This window comes from Neomonachus schauinslandi, chromosome 5 (assembly GCF_002201575.2).
Source record: "Neomonachus schauinslandi chromosome 5, ASM220157v2, whole genome shotgun sequence".
Classification (NCBI taxonomy): Eukaryota; Metazoa; Chordata; class Mammalia; order Carnivora; family Phocidae; genus Neomonachus; species Neomonachus schauinslandi.
In genome coordinates, this window is record NC_058407.1 from 158,430,454 (window position 1) to 158,447,260 (window position 16,807).

At 54.3% G+C, this 16,807-nt stretch overlaps 1 protein-coding gene across 1 annotated transcript in view; it reads left to right on the forward strand.

The window, feature by feature from the left end:
- The window catches only part of KATNIP (katanin interacting protein), a 180,817-nt gene that overhangs the window by 147,577 nt on the left and 16,433 nt on the right, over window positions 1–16,807 (forward strand). The window contains exons 16-19 of the mRNA XM_044915093.1: window positions 376–1,243; window positions 7,050–7,775; window positions 8,578–8,783; window positions 11,346–11,424. Coding sequence (XP_044771028.1) covers window positions 376–1,243; window positions 7,050–7,775; window positions 8,578–8,783; window positions 11,346–11,424 — 1,879 coding nt within the window. The remainder of the gene's footprint in view (window positions 1–375; window positions 1,244–7,049; window positions 7,776–8,577; window positions 8,784–11,345; window positions 11,425–16,807) is intronic.

The window sequence follows — 16,807 nt, forward strand, 5'->3', positions numbered from 1 at the left end:
GACTGGGCCAGCTCTGCTCTTGTAGGGAGTGAACTCTGGCAGTGTGAAGTTGAGGTTGAAGGTGGCAAGAGACAGGAAGCAGGCAGACCAATTAGCTGGCTGTTACCAGTGCCCCTGCAGGGAGTAACGGTGCGAAGGCAGCAGTCGGGCTGTCTCTTTGTGAACGTCCTTTGATTTACAGAGTATGGAAGGGTTCACACAGAAATGACACCAGCCTTATTTAACATCCCGGGTCCTATGGGTTTTTTTTGTTGTTGTTTTTTAAAGCTCACGCTTCTAGCATCCCACATGTTTCTTTTCTATCTCCTACTTCCAAACTTCGATGCATCAGCCTGATGCCACACAGCTTCATTTTGTTCTATCTTGTGTTTTTAGGATCTTGACATCGGTGCCAAGAATGTGAAGCTTTACGTCGATGAAAGTCTCATTTTCGATGGCACGTTAGACAAAGGAGGTGGAGAGGCCCCGGCTGACCAGAGCATCCTGGCTGGCGTGGAACAGGAGCAGGACAAGAGCAGGGGAAGGGCCCTGGGTGTCCCCTCGGGGGAAAGCAGAGAGGCCCGCAAGATGGCTGGCACAGATGGGGAACTCTCGCCGCCAGCTGCAGCAGTAGCCGATGTGAAGCTTTCTTCCCAAGGAACGTTACTTGGCGGAAAGATGAATCCTCCCGACTGCACGAAGGACAGCTTGTCCAAGTTGGATGAAGATGCGAGCTGCCCAGCAGCCCTAGCCTCGACGGGGGGCGTGCTGGGGGCCCCCCCGCTCTGCCCGCCTGTGGAACGCCCTCCCCTCGACCCAGAGCTCTCCCTGGCCCAACAGCTGGAAAACCTCACGAGCAGAAAAGTCTCCGAGCCGCCAGCGAAAACCCCATCGTGGTTGCAACCTTCTGCCATAGGGAAGGGTGGGAAGCAGGGAGGCAGGAAGCCCAAACCGCTCTGGCTGAGTCCTGAGAAGCCGCTGGACTGGGTAGGCAGACTTGTATCAGACGCCATCACGGACACCATGGGGGAGGCTTCTAGAGAGGTCGAAGTTGGGGATAAAGGCCCGAGGCGTGAGCCAGGGCGGCCGCGCAGCTGGAATGTCATCACTGGAGAGAGAGCCCAGAAGGTGACCTCCAAAGTCTGTGATGACTTTGACATCTTTAACCAGCCCTCCAACAGGGAACACCCTGCTAGTGGGAGGAGGGGCCCGAGGAAGGACACCCTCATCAGCAGTCACAGCGATGGCCCGCCAACCGGCAGAGGTAAGCTCGAGAAGCAGGCTGACCCGGGTGCCACCGTCCCCGAGCGCAGGCCACTGATTGGCATGATACCACTTGGCTCCATGGACCTCTGTTTCCTCATCTGCAAAGCATGGGGTTTCTTCTCAAACAGTGGTCACAAATTCACTGTCTCAGGGGGCCACGGAGGTGACAGCGATGAGTAGAATGGGCAAGACATTCCTTGCACATTAAAGTCCTTGATATATTTGTTGTTGCCACCGAGTTATGTCCCCTTTGCCCATTTTTCTTGCCACGTGGCTTTTCCAATCTAGGCTTTGCTATTCCACCTCTGATGGAGACGTTGCTGTCTAATGACTTCACTTTATTCTTAACTGTACCATCAGAAAAATAACACAAGTGCGATGAGAAATAGCACTTGGCACTTGCCTGGGCGTGGGAAGTACTACAGAGAGTGGTGGGGACTGTGGCACTGGCGAGAGCCAGGCCATCTAAAACAGGCAGCTGCTCCCACACTCAGAATGCTTCCTGGCAGTTAGCAATGCAAGGCCGATGTGCCAGGCCTCCCTTCTCCTTTTATGGAGAGAAATCAGAAGTGTAGAATATTATTCATTATTGGCAATGGATCGAGAGTATTTCTAAAACTACTATGTAGGTCAAAAAAAAAAAAGAATCTGCTGGGAGGACTCACCTGGTGTGTGAACTTTGCAGTCGATTATATCTGAGCAATCTGAAAGGCTGGGTTTCTAGATATTTGCACTCCAATTCGGCTCCTGGGAAGGTGCGTAGCCCAGCAGCTAGGCGTCAGACCATTTGATCCCAGCCTCTGTTGCTTCTAGGCTGGGACTTACGGAGCTGGGCACATCCCCTTTCTGAGCCTCAGCGTCCTCAGCGGTAAAATGGGAACAAACCGCCTCCCCCCCCATCCTCAGTGCTGTGATGAAGGAATAAGAGGATGGCGGCACATATAGCTAGAGCCTGGCGTGTGGGAAGTGCCCCGCAAGCACCAGATCCTAGGGCCTCTGAATGGAACTCCGCCCCACCGAAACCACTGGCCTGTGGAGTGACACCACGCATACCATCTCATGGGAGGATAAAATGAGGTCATGTGTGTGCAGCGTTTGGCACAGTGCTAGCCGCAGGTGTTAGGTGCCGCGGTCCATCATCATCCCTACCCCCCCACTGTGTGATTCTGCCTTCTGGGTATCTGTATGGGAAGCCAGGGTATATTCCCTAGTGAATCGGGTCAGCGTCTATTCTGTTACTGTCCAGAAGACAGACCCCAAAGGTCTGCACTCAGCCCGAGTCTACGCTTAGACGTGCAGAGAGTTGGTGGCTTCTTTCAGAACCCCGAGGTCACATAGGGCACCGGGGCACATCCCTCAGACACGGGGTGCCTTTCCGCATAAACGACAGGCTCTCTTCTTCCAGGCAGAGTTTCCCCCCGGGCTCCCCAGGCTTACACACTTCTGCTGCCCAACCCCACTCGGACTTAACCCTGAGACTGGGTGTCAGGGAGGAGAGCAGAGCAGAAGAACCGAGAAGCGCTTTGAGGGCAGAGACTGTGTCTTATCTGTATCGGGGTCCCCAGGACCCAGGTGCCCGACACGTGGTGGGTCCTCTGCAGTGTGGGAGGGGTGGTATAAAGAAGGAACTTCGGTGGCTGGATGCATGGCACGTTTGCATTAAGCTAGGCTCTCTCTCATCCAGGCATGTTACTCAAATGATTTCATCCTCATGCCAGCCCCATTTGACAGATAAAGAAAATGTGAGGTTTAAGTAACTTTTCTCGGGTTGCATGGCCAGAAGGGGTTAGAGCAGGATCTGAACCCAGGCCATCCTGCTCCAGTATCCATGCGTCGAACTAGTTACCCTATGGCACCCCATTTCCGCAGCCACCCGACCAGGGAGAGCCAGGCGATCATGAGTCTTCCTGGTAAACAGACCCACAGAACCTCTGGGAACTCCGAGGTGATGGGTGTTATTCTAACTTGTCCACATTCAGAAGATTTGGTCTCATTTTCATTTCTTTCCAGGCATTTCACTGCTTGGCTTAATGACACATTGAGAACCGAGCCCTGGAGATTTAATGCTTGTTAAGCCAGTCATGCTAAAAAGGAAAGTTGCTTAGAAATTTTAAATTACCCATTACATAGAGCCAAATCCCACAGCCATGCCCTTCAGGAAAGGTGAGGGCCAAGCCCTCCAATATGCTTCTAGAATGAGTGACTGCCTGAGTTCTTCCCTGGGGCTAGAGTCCTGTTGTCCCCAAAGGATAGAGCCTGGAAATCCTTTTGTCCAACAAAGCATCTCACTGTAATGTCATTTGCATTTTAGAAGCGTCTGCATCAGGGGTCCATTGGCTAGAGGTGAATAAAATTGCACCTGCCCAGTTTGAGCACAGGACCTCCAGAGGCAGGAAGTGTGGCTGCCTGTCACCTGAAATTGGAAGGAGGAAGCAGAAAGCCAGTGGGCGCCCAGGAGACTTCTCCCTCCTGACTCCCCAGGGCTGCTGGGCCCTGCCTCTGCCACCTTCCCTCACTCTTCCTCATGAGATCAGCTTTCCGTGCTCTGTGCACAGGGCAGGAGGTGCCCCACAGCCCAAGAGTGACAGTTGCCCGGCTCTCTCTCCCCAAGTCTCAGGGGAGACGCTGATTGGCTGACGTGGGTCAGGTGTCCGCCCTTTGTCCAATCAGCTGAGGCTGGAGGGCTGCTCACCTTGAACACACAGGGCTCTGTTGTGTCTCCCTATGTTCAGTCTCGTTTCCTGTTTTAGGAAGAACTAGTATATACCTCACGGTGGTGCCGTTGATTTTTACAAGCTTGAGTTTCGAACTTCATAGTTCCTGTTTACCTCCACCAAGGGAGTGTTTTAAGTCTGCAATCCCGTCATCTCATCCTAATGCCCCGCCCCCATGAGTGGCGTGTTCTCCCGCAGACAGAGGGAAACGGGGGCCCCCAGCCTGCTGCCACATCCAAGAGGTCCAGGAGAAAGCCTGCACCTCTCTGCTTTCAAAACCCTGACTGTACGTCTTGGGGAGAAAAAATCAGAAAGCAGGAGCAGAAGGAGAGCAGAGTCCTGCCTTTCTTGCCCACCCAGGCCGAGACACGCAGGCGGAGTCCCTGACACATGGTGTCTGTTCCCTCTCCTCAGCTCCCTTACAGCCCAACCCAGGCCGTTCATTTCAGTCAGTGGAAATCCAATCCCAATAAACTGATGTCATGACAATCCATATGGGAAGTTCCTTCTGCCAGATGTTAAGCCTCACGCCTGGAGGAAAGGAAGGAACTCCTGGGGTCTTTTTTAATGGCAAATGAAGAAGGAGGGGAGGGGAGAGGACAGGTGCACCAGAGCTGACAGATGGAGGGGGGAGTCCCTCGGCTCCCAGGCGTTGCATAATGATGATGCCAGCCAGCCAGCCATCCCTGGGCCAGCAAACGTGGACTGAGCACTTCTGTGCACCACGTTCTATGCCAGGCCCTGGGACGCAGCAGGGAACAGAGCAAAGAAGTCCTCCGCAAGGAGGAGGGGGCCAAGAAGGGCCCTCACGCGGAGATCCGGGAGAAGAGCATAACTGGGAGAGGGCACAGCAAGCCTAAGCAGGAAGAAGACTTGTGTCCATGGAACAAAAGGCCCACACAGTGGAGCTGATCATTAGGGAGAAGGTGTGAGGTGAGATTAGAGAAGCGGGAGGGGCCCCACCGAGGCCCTGGGGGGTCATGGCGAGGAGTTAGGTGTTCTTCACCCCCAGCTGGAGACGGTATGCCAACTGGAGGAGTTGGTGACAAATTCCCTTTCAGGCACACACTGGATATGTCTGGACCTCCGGAGGGGTCCTTGGAACTGGAAGGTGGTGGCGAGCGGAGAGAAGCCAGAACTTGACCTAGAAAATGGCAACCAGGAGCTGGTGGGGTGAGGTCAGAGAGGGAGGGCAGTGTTGAGAGGACCGGATGGGGTAGGGCCCCAGCATGGGGAGGTGGGCAGCAGCCGCAGGGGAGAGCCCAGAAGGGCAAACGCTCCTGAGCCGGCAGAGGAGGGACTGTCTAGTGGAAGAGCTTCGCCTGGGATGTCAAGCATGAGGACTGAGAAAAGATTGAGTACTCGGAGTCATCGTGTACTTGCAGCTTCGTGGAGGGTTGTGAGAATTACAGGACTCTTACAAAGGCAAGGGATGGAACACCACCAGGGGTTTGACTTCAGGCATGGCTGCATCCAGGGGCTCAAATGACTCTCTCTCCGTCTCTTGACCCACATTATCTGTGTTGGCTTCATTGTCAGGCAGGCTCCCCCCCTCCCCCAGGGTAGCAAACTGGCCACCAGCCTTGCACACCCACGTCCGGCATCCTGCCACCCAGGGGCACCAGTCTAAAGAGAGCCCCTCTCCGTAATTCCCTTCCCAGCCTGGAAGGACGCTGTCAGCATTTGCCTAATCTGGATGGTCTGACGGTGGGGGATCCCCAAAGGAAGATCAGGAGAAGGGCAGGTGGGGCTTGGGTGGGCCAAACCAGTAAGTCTGCAAAGAGGCCCCAGGTTGCAGGGGTTGAGGGAGGGTGGGAGTGAGGAGGGCGCAGGGGCTGCAGCCAAGGGAGGGAGAAAATCGGGTGGCGGTTAGAGGAAGCCACGAGATCAGGCCCCGCTTCCTTTTTCTTTCCGGTAGGAGAGATTTATGTGTGTCTGCAGGCAGAGAGAGGGCAAGGTGCCAGCGGGGAAGGGGTGATGGAGGGTTCTGGAGAGAGAGGATAATTGATGGAGCCAGGCCCCCTAGGAGCCAGGCAGCAAATGGAGTGCAGGGCACAGTCCGGTATGAAAGGAGGAAAAACAGAACGTCAGTGTCATCAGCTGCTGTTTTTCCAGAATGACACCCTTACGTGGCAGTTAGCTGAGGTGTGGCTGTGAGGCCAGGCCAGTGCTGGGGGCTCACGCTGAGGCTTTTCTGTTCTCCGAGGAGGAGACTGCGGCCTTCAGAGCCAGCCCTCTGAGGGCCGGCCCGCGCTGTCCATGTGCTGGGGACGCAGGCTTCTGTTCTTGAAGCCAGCCTAGCCACACATAGGAGTACATTCCTTACCCGTGTCGTCAGCGTTCCTTATAGCACTTTTTCCTGATTATAAAAATAATACATCTGGGGAACTTAGAAGATCAGGTGACCAAGAAGCAGCTAGAAGTCCTTCCTCCTCACCACCCAGAAAGGAGCATATTAACACATTGGTGCGCGCCGCCCCTACCAGGGTCTGCCGCAGCCAAAAGAGCGTAGCTGGCTCTTTTCCCATCGAACATTCTTTTGCGAATGTTCCACCTGCCGTTAGGCAGTCTTTGAAAACACTGTCAGGGTCACGTGATGTGACAGCCTCGGAGCAGCCCCTCTGGTTGCTGACTCAGGCGCTACCCCCACCCCCACCCCGCCTGTCGTGGGAGCCTCTGACGTGCAGAACGGGTTCTCGCGCAGGTTCTCACGCAACAGAAGGTCTGCCCTTGACTTGCATGGGGGTCCCATTCTCAGGAAATCCAAAGTATATTGAAAACTGCTTTGCTTTTTGCAAAACAACCAGATTCTAGACTTGGGTAGCTATGATCAGTTTTTGACCAACCTGAATGTTGGCGTGTGACGGGAGGCCCCGACTGTCCCCATGCAGGGCAAGAGATCAACATCCTGGCCCCACCTGTCAAAGGCCAGGCATTGAGACAGAGCCAGGAGCAACCCCCCTGATTTCTAGAATGTCCCCCTGAGGGCGACCCCACCTAGCCGAGAGCCCCCTGTTGAGACCATCCGTAAAGGTCCCCCACTCACACACGTGCCGCTAATGGGGCTTCACCCCTCCTGTGTTCTTCCAGAAGACACCCGGTCCGGCAAGACGCCGCCGCGGTCCCGGTGGTGCAGTGAGCAGGATCACATGCTGCACGAGTCCTGGGACTCCCTCAGTGCCTTTGACCGCTCCCAGCGGGGTCGCATCTCCAACATGGAGCTGCAGGGGGACATCCTGGACGAGTTCTTGCAACAGCAGACGGGCAGCCGCCACAGCGACCAGCTGCCGCCGGGGAAGGAGGAGAGGCCGGAGCCGAGGAGAGGGCCGGAGGACAGCTCCGCAGAGACGCACGACGGGAGCGACTTTGAGATCCCCGTCTTGCCGTATGGACAGCGCTTGGTCATCGACATCAAGTCGACGTGGGGGGACAGGCACTATGTCGGCCTTAACGGAATAGAAATATTCAGTTCTGAGGGGGAGCCAGTGCAGATCGCGAACATTCACGCGGACCCCCCTGACATCAATGTTTTACCAGCCTACGGGAAAGACCCTCGCGTGGTCACCAACCTCATCGACGGGGTGAACAGGACCCAGGACGACATGCACGTCTGGCTGGCCCCTTTCACGCTGGGCAAGCCCCACTCCATCTCCATAGATTTCGTGTGCCCTTGCCAAGTCGCCCTGATCAGGATTTGGAACTACAATAAATCTCGGATACATTCCTTCCGCGGCGTGAAGGACATCACCATGCTGTTAGACGCTCAGTGCATCTTTAAAGGAGAAATCGCCAAGGCCTCGGGGACGCTGACGGGAGGTAGAGTATGTCTGTAAGAATGTTCTGGAAGCCCCTACCTGCTACCCGCTGAGCCTCTGAGGAAAAACTAAAGGCCCTGGCTAGCCAGTGACAGATGGGTCTCTCCTCTTCCTGGGCCTGGCTCACTCCTCACTTTTTGCAGCATAGGGGTGCAAGGGCTGACTTCATTTAAGCTCCTCCCCTGGGCACCGGCCTTACTCAGCTTCCCTAGCACTTGAGTCAGAGAAGAGGGAATTCTTCTGCGAGCGAGTTACTGAGGGGTTGCTCCCGGGAGAGGCTGTGGTGCAAGGAGGGAGACAGGATGGGAACAGGGAGATGCTAGGGGTTGAGGGAGGCTGAGTCTCAGCCTGATCCCGAAGGGAGTTCTGGAGCATAAATTGCAGGATCTGTCCTGCCTTAAAGGCAGAGCAGCAGGGCTCCCTGGGTTGGGGGTGTAACTTCCACGCCCTTCCCGGCAAGCCTCCAGCCCCCAAAAAGGGATCGGCAGGCACCTGGGTGGGGGCCCAACAGCATCTGCGAAGGTGCCTCCCCCACACCTAAGAAGCAGCTCTCATTTCACGACGGATCACAGCGACTCTCATTAGGTTAGCTCCCTTCATTAGGTCTAAGTGGTTCTTAGGGCATGTGAATTTCATTTGCAAATGTGTGACTAATAAAAAGGAAGGCTTCCTAACACAAATCAGCAACTGTCGGTGGGTGGGGATTGTATAGCCCAGAGGTTGATGGGTCTGGGTTCCTGCTCTCCAAACCATGGGGATTTGGGGCCAGTTGACTCTTCCGGTCTCCGTGGTATCCCATCCAGCCCCAGAGCACTTTGGAGACACCATCCTATTCACGACCGACGATGACATTCTGGAGGCCATATTCTGCTTGGATGAGACATTTGACGTGGATGCGGAGAGCCCCTATAGTCTGAAGAGCGAGGAGACGCCCAGGAGGCCGAGCACCGCCGGCAGCGAAGGGGAGGACAGGCCCTACACCCAGGCCGGCCCATGGGCTGAGGACCAGGTAGGACTGGCGGGGAGGGGAGCCCCCTGGAGAGATTTCTCCTCCTGACTCCGCAAGGAGCAGGAGAAATGAAGATGGATAGCCTTTAAGCTGTTAGTGCTACTGTTTTGACATTTCCCATTTTTCTACTTCATTTTTTGGTCCTCTATATCATATTTCATTCTCTAATTATGTTTTATTTTTTTATTTTTTTTTTAAGCGAAGTGAAGAAAGTATTCAAATTTTAATCAAAGCTAGGAGAAATCAGTTCTGCATCGTCTCCATAATTTAGAGGTTGACAGTCTCGAGGGAATTTTTGCTTTGGGTTGCGTTTTGATCACTCACTGTTGGTTTTGATGGGAAGGACTGGAAACACTTTTTTTTTTTTTTAAAGATTTTTATTTATTTGTTTGTTTGACACAGAGAGAGAGAGCACAAGTAGGCAGAGCAGCAGAGAGAGGGAGAGGGAGAAGCAGGCTCTCCGCCGAGCAGGGAGCCCGATGCGGGGCTCGATCCCAGGACCCTGGGATCATGACCTGAGCCGAAGGCAGACGCTTAATGACTGAGCCACCCGGGCGCCCCTGGAAACGCTTTTAATAGGCAGGCTTAGAATTAAAATAATGATCATCTCAGGCATCGTTTCCTGCACACGTCGGGCAATCCAGTGGTGGAGCACCACGTTACCGTGTGAACCACCCTTGCAGGTAGAGACCATCAATATCCCCATTTAGGAAACCAAGGCTCAGACAGGTTAAGTGACTTGCCCAAGGACACACAGCAGGAGAGTAACCAGGCTACAACTTGATTGCATGATTCCAAAGTCTGTGTTTTTAACTTGATAAAGCAGTTTTTTAAGAAGTGAAAGACTCTCAGGGAAAGGGCCAGTCCAAGTGAAGGACCAGGAATCCAGAGACCCAGGGCCCCCAGGGATGGTCTTGAGGCCCTAAGGAGAAGGAAGAGGTGGTTACAGAAGGTGGGGGAGCGGAGTGGGGACAGCTGGAAGCCAAAGGACAGAAGGCGGGCCTTGGCAAGGTCATGAGGCTGTGGTGTGCAGATCCCACGGTGTTCACTGGAGGGTAAAAGCCCGCAGGGGCCAGGCAGAGTGTTGTGCAAGACTGAAGGGGTGCTTGAGCCCCCTGCTTCTCAGGACAGACAGGAGTTGCTAGTTCATGTTGATAGTTGTCCTGATTTTTCTCGAGAGAAGCCAGAAATCTGGGGTTTTATGGAAAATGTCCCAATTAAAAACTGTTGGCAACTAAGTGGGAATGCTTTCAAACCTTCTATGAGCCACCGCACGTCTGTGGTCTGGATTTGATCCCTGGGTCTCCAGTCGGGAGCTGACCTTGAAGCCTTTCATGTGCCCAGCACTTTCCAAATGCTTCTAAGGGGGGCGCCTGGGTGGCTCAGTCATTGAGTGTCTGCCTTCAGCTCTGGTCATGATCCCGGGGTCCTGGGATCGGGCCCAGCACTGGGATCCCTGCTCAGCGGGGAGCCTGCTTCTCCCTCTCCCACTCCCCCGCTTGTGTTCCCTCTCTCACTGTCTCTCTCTCTGTCAAATAAATAAATAAAATCTTTAAAAAACAAAAACAAAAATAAAAAACAAATGCTTCTAAGGGTCTCTGATCTCATCTAGCCTGTGAGGGATAGGGAGGAATCCTTCTCCCAGCCCGAGTGCTGGGAGGCCAGTGGCTCCCCCCTAGAAAGTGACAGGGCTGGAGCTGCACCCCACCTGTCTGGGTATCCAGGTCAGCGCACCCCAGGGAGTGTCCCAGGAGGCTCCGGGAGGGCAGGGAGCCAGGGAAGGCAAAAGAAGGCACATGGGTGCCAGGGCAGCGGCCTTCCTTGGTGACCGAGGCTGCTGGGCATCGTGGATGCTCCTGGCAGGCCACCTTCCTCACTCTCCTTCAAGGGCCTCAGGAGGCTGTGTCTAGGGGCTGGGCCGAGGGCGCCACTGTTCCTGGGACCGAAACACCATCCCCACCGAAACTCCGAAACCAGCTTCACTTCCTTTTGCATCTTAGCTTCCTTGTCTGCAACGTAGTAAAGGCCCTTTTGCCCTAACTTATGGTGTAGAGGTCTAATGAGCAAAATGTATATGGTGGGGAGTGGCTTCCCACTGTGACTGCCTCTAGACCAGGGCTGCTTTATCCTGGCTTCCCCTGCCAGTCTCCTGAGGGGCTTTAAAAATGCAGATGCCCAGGCCTCGGGTTGGATTGGTTCCCCCCTCCTTCCCTCCATCCCTCCCTCCTGATCCTTCTCCCTCCCTCCTTCCTCCAGCTCCCTAGGTAAACATCTGTTGGGTCCTTCCCTGTTCCAGAAAATCTGATCCCCTTAGCTGGTGGCGTCAGACTCCTCCCCTACCAGTAGGAGTTGGTGGCGGGGACTCAGACACACAAGGGTTTCTGGATCTGCCCATGTTACCTGTCACGGAGCTTCCACAGTGGCAGAAAATGCAAGAAAAGACACAAGGGGTTACCTGGGGCTCAGGGTGCATAACAGCATCTGGGAGAACAGCCAGCCAGCTGTGCGGGTATCACTAAACTCACCTCCTTTCCCTCTGTTTCTCCCCCAACCTGTGCACAGGCCCTGGGGCTAGAGCGGCCATCCAGTCCCCCTGCCCCCGAAGTAACCACGCCAGAGCCAGGCATCTACCACGGGATCTGTGAGTATCCTCTCTTGGGACAGTGTCCAGTGGCAGGAGGACCATCAGGGGCCAGGGTGTGTCATGGCCACTTGGGGCAGGGATTCCTTGGACAGTTGGGCAGGTTGTACCTTGCAGAGATGCCAAGCTGCGGGACAAGTGGGGTCTGACACAGCCCGGACTGGCCCCGGCAGGCCCGCATCACTTCGGAGGAGGGATACCTCTCTGCAGTAGGCATTTCCAGAAGGGTACTCAAACTCAGACGCACGCGCAAAGAAAACATGCCTCTTCCCTGTTCCAGGTGGGGCGGGGGTGGCAGGAATCCTAGCCCAGGGTGCTGGGTCTTCAGAGAAGACAGAAATCTGGGTATTTGTGTGAAATCTTCAAATTTTTAAGTGTTGGTGACTAATTTTATAGTATTTTAAAACACCATCTGAGCCAAACAAAACACAGGTTGTATGTTCAGCCTGCCGGCTGCTAGCAGATCCTGTGGCCTCTGAGCAGATCCCGTCTGGGCTTCACTGAGTCCGTGCCCTCTTCTTTTCCCTGCTGACCCTTCTAGCCAGCGTCTCCCTCCCTCCGTGCGTGGACCCACCAGTACCTGTGCTGCATCCTGGGGCATCTTCAGGACCCCAAGGTCCTGGCTGGTTGATCTCCCTGCCCTTCCCTGTTAGGGAGGCTCTGTCAGCCAGCTCTTCGCAGTCACACCAGCTGGAGTTCCCTGGGGCGTGCTCTTGAGGGAGGGCAGCAAGCAGGACGGCAGAGGGAGGAATTGGGCCCCGTGCAGTCACCTCAAGGCCTCTGCCCGCTACACAGGGAGCTGCAAAGGCCCCTTAGAGTGGTCCTGAGTTGGATGAGGGGCCCAGGCCTTTATACGCCTGTATCTACGTGTTTCGGGTGCAGGCTGCCCCTAGGGAGGGGCAAGGCCAAGGGCAGTGCATGAGGGCGGACTCAGCTGTGAGCCCTCAGCCCTCAGCACTCCCCCCCACTGGAGGAATGAGTCCTTCGGTCAAATGGTGGGGGGGAAGTGGGACCCAGGCAGCGCCCCTCAGCATCCTGTGCACCCCATTCTCGAGGCCTTGCCATCACCCCCCTCCTCCCCGGGAAGCCTGCCCATGTGCCCAACAAGAACCATCTCTCCCACCCTTGCTGCACAAAGACAAATTCCCTCTTAGAAGAGGGGAAGATGCCTTACTTTGAATCCTCACAGCTCCTTACATTCCAGAACACTCTCTCAGTTTCTCTCAATTACTCAGAGACGACAGAGAATTTCTAGAACCAGCCTAGTGCCAGCGAGAGCCTGGTTTGGGGCTTGGTTTCGTCTCCGGCGCAGGCACCATGCTAAGGCTTCCCCTGCCTTATCTCCCCAAGCACTCAGTTCTTTTCCGTCCATACAGCCGGATCCAGGGGTGCGAATGACGTCATCAAGCCTTGGCGTCTCCTTTCTGCCCTCTGCGCTGTCTCACTCTCTCTTGCCTTTTCTCCCACTGGGACCCTGTCCATGCAAGAGCTTCTGTTCCCATTGTTCAACAGTCGGCCCAGAGTCAGGTCTTCCCGGCCTGGCTTGGGTCATGTGCCCATCCATAAGACAATCAGCGTGGCTCACCCGGCGGGGCAGGAGCAGGGGTGAGATGCTAAACCCGGATTGGCCAGGCCTGGGTCAGAGCCCATCCCTGGAGCCCAAGGCGAGGGGTCAGCCACCTAGTTGTGCTCTGGTGGAGGTCAGAGTGCCACAACCAGGGAAGGAAGGAAGGAAGGTTGGCCCTGAAGCAGCCACTGTCCCCTTCATCTGATGATTTCCCCAAAGATGCTGTCTATAAACGTCCTTCCTGCTGAACCAGCTTCTGACCTTTCTCAGAAATGTATTCCAATACCTTTGGGAGTATGGCCCGGAGCAGAGCTCAGAGCCCCTTTTAAAGCTATGAGGAACATGCGATGTCTCTGCTTCTCTGCTTGGTAGGAAGAACCTCCTGACCAAGCATCCTATGTGCTTTTGGAGGCATGTGATTTCCGACTCGCTCTTCTCTGAACCTTTTTATTTTCCCTCCACTGTCTCTAAAATCCTAAACCCACTTCACCAGCCTGTGCAAATGGAGAGCGCTTTGATAACGTGACCCGGGGGGATGCGCCGGGGTTGGTAAATATGGCCAATCCTATTAATGTTTTGAAAGGGGATATATGACTTGCTAATTTGCAGATGACACTAATTTTGGGCATTTTGCAAATATCAGCAGTGATGAATAAGAAAGTAGCTGAGAGAGTTGAAACGTGGGAGAGAAATAACAAAATTAATTTCCATTTATATAAATACTAATTGATACACCAGAGGAAAATGAATATGGAACGTGAATATTAGCTCAAACAGGAGAGCAGGTGCTTTTGGAGCAACCCCAAATTAGATGTCCTTGCAGCTCCCTGTGCCAGGCCAGCAAAGGGGCAGCCGGGGAGAGGCTGGGGGGGCCCCTCCTGTTTTCCCCCGGGGAGGTGGCATTTCTCCCTCACAGCGATCGCCTCATCCAAATCCACTCCCTCCTCCACCTCCATGCACTCTGCCTCTCGGGATCAGTACCCACAGCCACTCTGTCGCTTGGGTCAAAAACATCGTCTCTTTCCCTCACTTCTGCACAAGCCACTGAGCACCCTGGCATTGCCACCTTCAAAACAGATCCTGCATCTGGCCACTTCCCTCCGTTTTCAGGAGGGCCACCCCTTGTCCAGCGTACCTGGTATCACAACAGCCTCCTCCCTGGTCTCCCTGGAGAGCCCAACCCCCAACCCGAGTGAGGCATTTCAAGTGAGCCCCCTGCTTCAAAGTCTAACCCTCCAGGGGCTCCCCACCACAGAGAGAAGGCAATCCAGACTTCATGGCGTGCTCTAGGTTCTGCCCCACCCTTCTGACCTCATTTCCCTCCACTGTCCCCCTTGATCACTTGGTTCTAACCACAGGTCAGATTTGTTCCCATCCTGGAGCCTCTGCCCCTGCTGTCCTCTCAGCCTGGAATGTTCTTCCAGGAATGCTGAGGAATGGCAGCCTCCTACTCATCAGCTGGGTCTCAGCTCCGGTGTCATCACCTCAGGCCCTCCCTCACCCCCCTCCTCCCCTCAGTCTCTCCCTACTCACGCCTTCTTGGCTTCATGGCATCCATTGCTCTGTGGAACTATCCTATCTGATTGTCCTCACTACAATGGAAGCTCCCAGAGAGATTCTGCCATGTGTTGATCCCTGGGTCTCCAGGTCCAAGGACAGGGCTCTGTACATAGTAGATGATCAATAAATATTTGTTTACCATTAACTATGAATTTGGTGAAACTCAGTGATCTTACTTTGATTCATTTACCTGTGCTTGTCAACTGAATACATACTCTTTGATCCATCATTTATTTAAAAAGAAAAACAACTTTTATTGACCATCTATTTTCCAGATACTGTTCTCGGCTCTGGGGACACAACAGTGCACAGAGTTAACAGAGCCTCTCCCCTCAGGGAGCTTCCATCTTAGTGGGAAAGACAAGAAAACACACAAGCAAAGGAATGGAGAATACATTGTTGGGTAGTGACAGGTGCTGTGATGAAAAATGAAGCAGGGTGGCGGGGGGGCTGCCATTTGAATGCGAGTGGTAAGGGAAGGCCTCTCTGAGGACATGACATTTGAACACAGACTTGGGATGAAAAGGAATGTATTGATTAGCTTTTGCCGCAGACCAAACCGACCCAAACCTGAGTGGCTTTAGCACAACCACTGTTTAATCCGTGATCAGCTTACAATTCATTGGCTTGACTGGCCTCTCCTGGGCCTGCTCACGGGTTTGGTCAGCTGGCAGATGGGCTGGTGGCCAGATGACCTCGGATGTCTTCTCTCCCACATCCAGCAGTTGGGAGGCTGTTGGCCCGAGTGACGGGGAGACCAGGCGCGCCTGGCTCCTTCCACGGCAGGACTCCCAAGTGCAGCGAGGCGCACATGTGCGCTTTCCGTCCTCTGCCCGTCCCTGCCTTCTCTGCTTCTCTCCCATTGGCCGAAGCACATCACGTGGCCCAGGCTCAGGGAGTGAGAAATGGACTCCCACTTCTGGATGGAAAAAGCAGCAGAGTCACATTGCAAAGAATCTGTGGCCATTTTGCATGCTGTTGGTACCGTGAGAAGCTAGAATGTGCCCAGTACCATGCTGGCCATGCATCATTTCCATCTGCCCCCAAGATGTCCTCCGTGCTGCCTCAGCACCATGGAGAGCAGAAGGATCAGAGGCTGAGTTACAAAACGTATGTTGGAAATGACAGGTGTGTAGGAGAAGAAGCCGATCTCCAGGGAGACTGGGTGGCTTGGCCTCCCTGGGCTTCTGCCTCCACACCTGAGCTCAACTGCGTGGGACCATGTGACATCCAGGCGGACTTCTGTGAAAGTTGCAAAGGGTGTGAATCTTCTGAACACAGCCCCCCAGGAGGGTGCTGGAAGAGGCTCCAAATTCTCCCAGGGTAGAGAGTTCGCTCAGGCTTAGTCCTGCTCTTAATGGGAGACCAGTAAGGAAAGAAAAGTTCTAGCCAAATACCTGATAGGACCTGACCAAGGGCTTCATTCGGTTTGAGCTCTCTGGGCAAATGGATGACTCACCTGGGCCGTATTGCCCCAGGACCACAGAGGGTCACTTCTAGATGGTCTCTGATGGAGCAGGGGTGAGGCGGGGGCAAAAAGATGGAGGTATAGTTATAAAACACTTCCTTACCCTGAATCCCAAGAAGTCTCGAGATGGTGCCCAATTTGTATAAAATGTCCATTCCTGACGTGCTGTATCGACGTAGCTGCCTACAAGCAGTTACTTATTTAAACAGTCCATCTGGACTGAGCTCCTGCTATGTGTCAGGCACTATGCCAGGCTTTGGGGACACAAAGGTCTAGCAGATCAGATGGGGTTTCTGCCTTCAGGGAGCTCACCTCTGGCAGGGCAAACGGGTACCTACCAAATGGTCACAAGATCACGGTGGTGACCAGGGCATAGAGTTCACGATGACATGGCAGGCTGTGGATGGAGTTTTGATGCAGTCAGAGAAGTCAGAAGGGCTTCCCTAAGGAAGTGAGTTGGGATCTGAAGGGTGAGCACAACTAGGCCGTATGGGTTCCAGAGGGAACAGCATGGGCAAAGTCCCTGTGACGGGAGAGAGGAATGGAAATAGGAATGAGTGAAAGACTATCTGGGTGGAGCCGCGCCCCCTCGTATAAGATGAGGTTAGACAAGTAGGTAGAAGCCAGATGGACAAGGCCTGTTGGCCAAGCAGCACAGGAAGCCGCGCTAGGGTGTTAAGCTGGGGGGAGGGGCAACGTGGTGGATGCATGAGAAAGGATCCAGGGCCATGTGCAGGTTTAAAGATTTTATTTATTTATCTGAGAGAGTGAGTGAGAGAGAACAAGCA